The 1,132-nt window shown below is 47.5% G+C and overlaps 1 protein-coding gene across 1 annotated transcript; it reads left to right on the forward strand.

The window, feature by feature from the left end:
• Positions 1–5: 5 nt before the first annotated feature.
• On the forward strand, positions 6–1,132 carry LOC111786912 (glucan endo-1,3-beta-glucosidase 5-like; the record flags this gene model as incomplete). The annotated part of the gene is made up of 2 exons (XM_023667112.1): positions 6–357; positions 439–1,132. Coding segments are annotated over 2 exons (996 nt in total), but the record flags the coding sequence as incomplete, so codon positions are not given.

The raw sequence follows: 1,132 nt of genomic DNA on the forward strand, positions 1-1,132 counted from the left end.
AGAATGGGCTCCCTTCCGGCGGCAACTTCCGGCCGGACATCCGTGATCTTATGGTTAATATCATCAAGTTCCTCAGCAACAACGCCGCTCCTCTCACCATCAACATCTACCCCTTCCTTAGCCTCAACGCTGATCCACATTTCCCCAAAGAGTATGCCTTCTTCAACGGCAATGCCGCGCCCGTTATCGATGGCTCAATCTCTTACACCAATGTCCTCGATGCAAATTTTGACACTCTCGTCTCCGCTCTCGAGAAGAATGGCTTTTCCAACATGCCTATCATTATTGGCGAGGTCGGGTGGCCGACCGATGGAGATCCTAGCGCCAATAAAGCTAATGCTCAAAGATTCAATCAAGGTAGGTTAAATTACTAGTTCCGAGTATAAATTCTTTAGAATATTAGACGAAAGGTTGATATAACAACTAAAATGCTTGTAGGCCTAGTCGAACGCATCAATCGTCGGCAAGGCACACCAAAGAGGCCCGTGCCGGTAGACACATACATCTTTGCAATCATCGACGAGGACGCAAAGAGCATTCAACCGGGGAGTTTCGAGCGACATTGGGGAGTTTTCAATAACGATGGAACAATCAAGTACTCTTTGAACATGGGGAAGGGGAGGTCCTTGGTTCCAGCCAAAGGAGTTCGATACTTGCCAAAGCAGTGGTGCGTGATGTCACCGCAAGCTAGTCTGTCGGATCCCAATCTTCCAAATAGCGTTGCATATGCTTGCGACCATGCTGATTGCACAAGCCTTACCTACGGCTCCTCCTGCAGCCAACTTGATGCAAAAAGCAACGTTTCATATGCTTTCAATGCCTATTTTCAAACAATGAACCAGAGTTCTTCCGCATGCAAATTTTCGAACCTAGCAACGGTTACCACCGTCGATCCCTCTCCGCCTAATCAAGGCAACACCCGGGATGGCTGCCGATTTGCGATTATGATCGATACTTCCAAAAGACGTCGACTTGCAAGACCGCCCAGAACTTCCTCGGCTTCACCCAGAATAGCCCACATTAGCTGCTGCCATGGGATCACTCTACTTCTCGCGCTCTTCGTTTTGATTCTCAAATATTGATCTTTTATGCATCAACATTTGTTCTCAAGCCATTGGTTTTAATAAAGGAC

This window comes from Cucurbita pepo, unplaced genomic scaffold (assembly GCF_002806865.2).
Source record: "Cucurbita pepo subsp. pepo cultivar mu-cu-16 unplaced genomic scaffold, ASM280686v2 Cp4.1_scaffold003387, whole genome shotgun sequence".
NCBI lineage: Eukaryota > Viridiplantae > Streptophyta > Magnoliopsida > Cucurbitales > Cucurbitaceae > Cucurbita > Cucurbita pepo.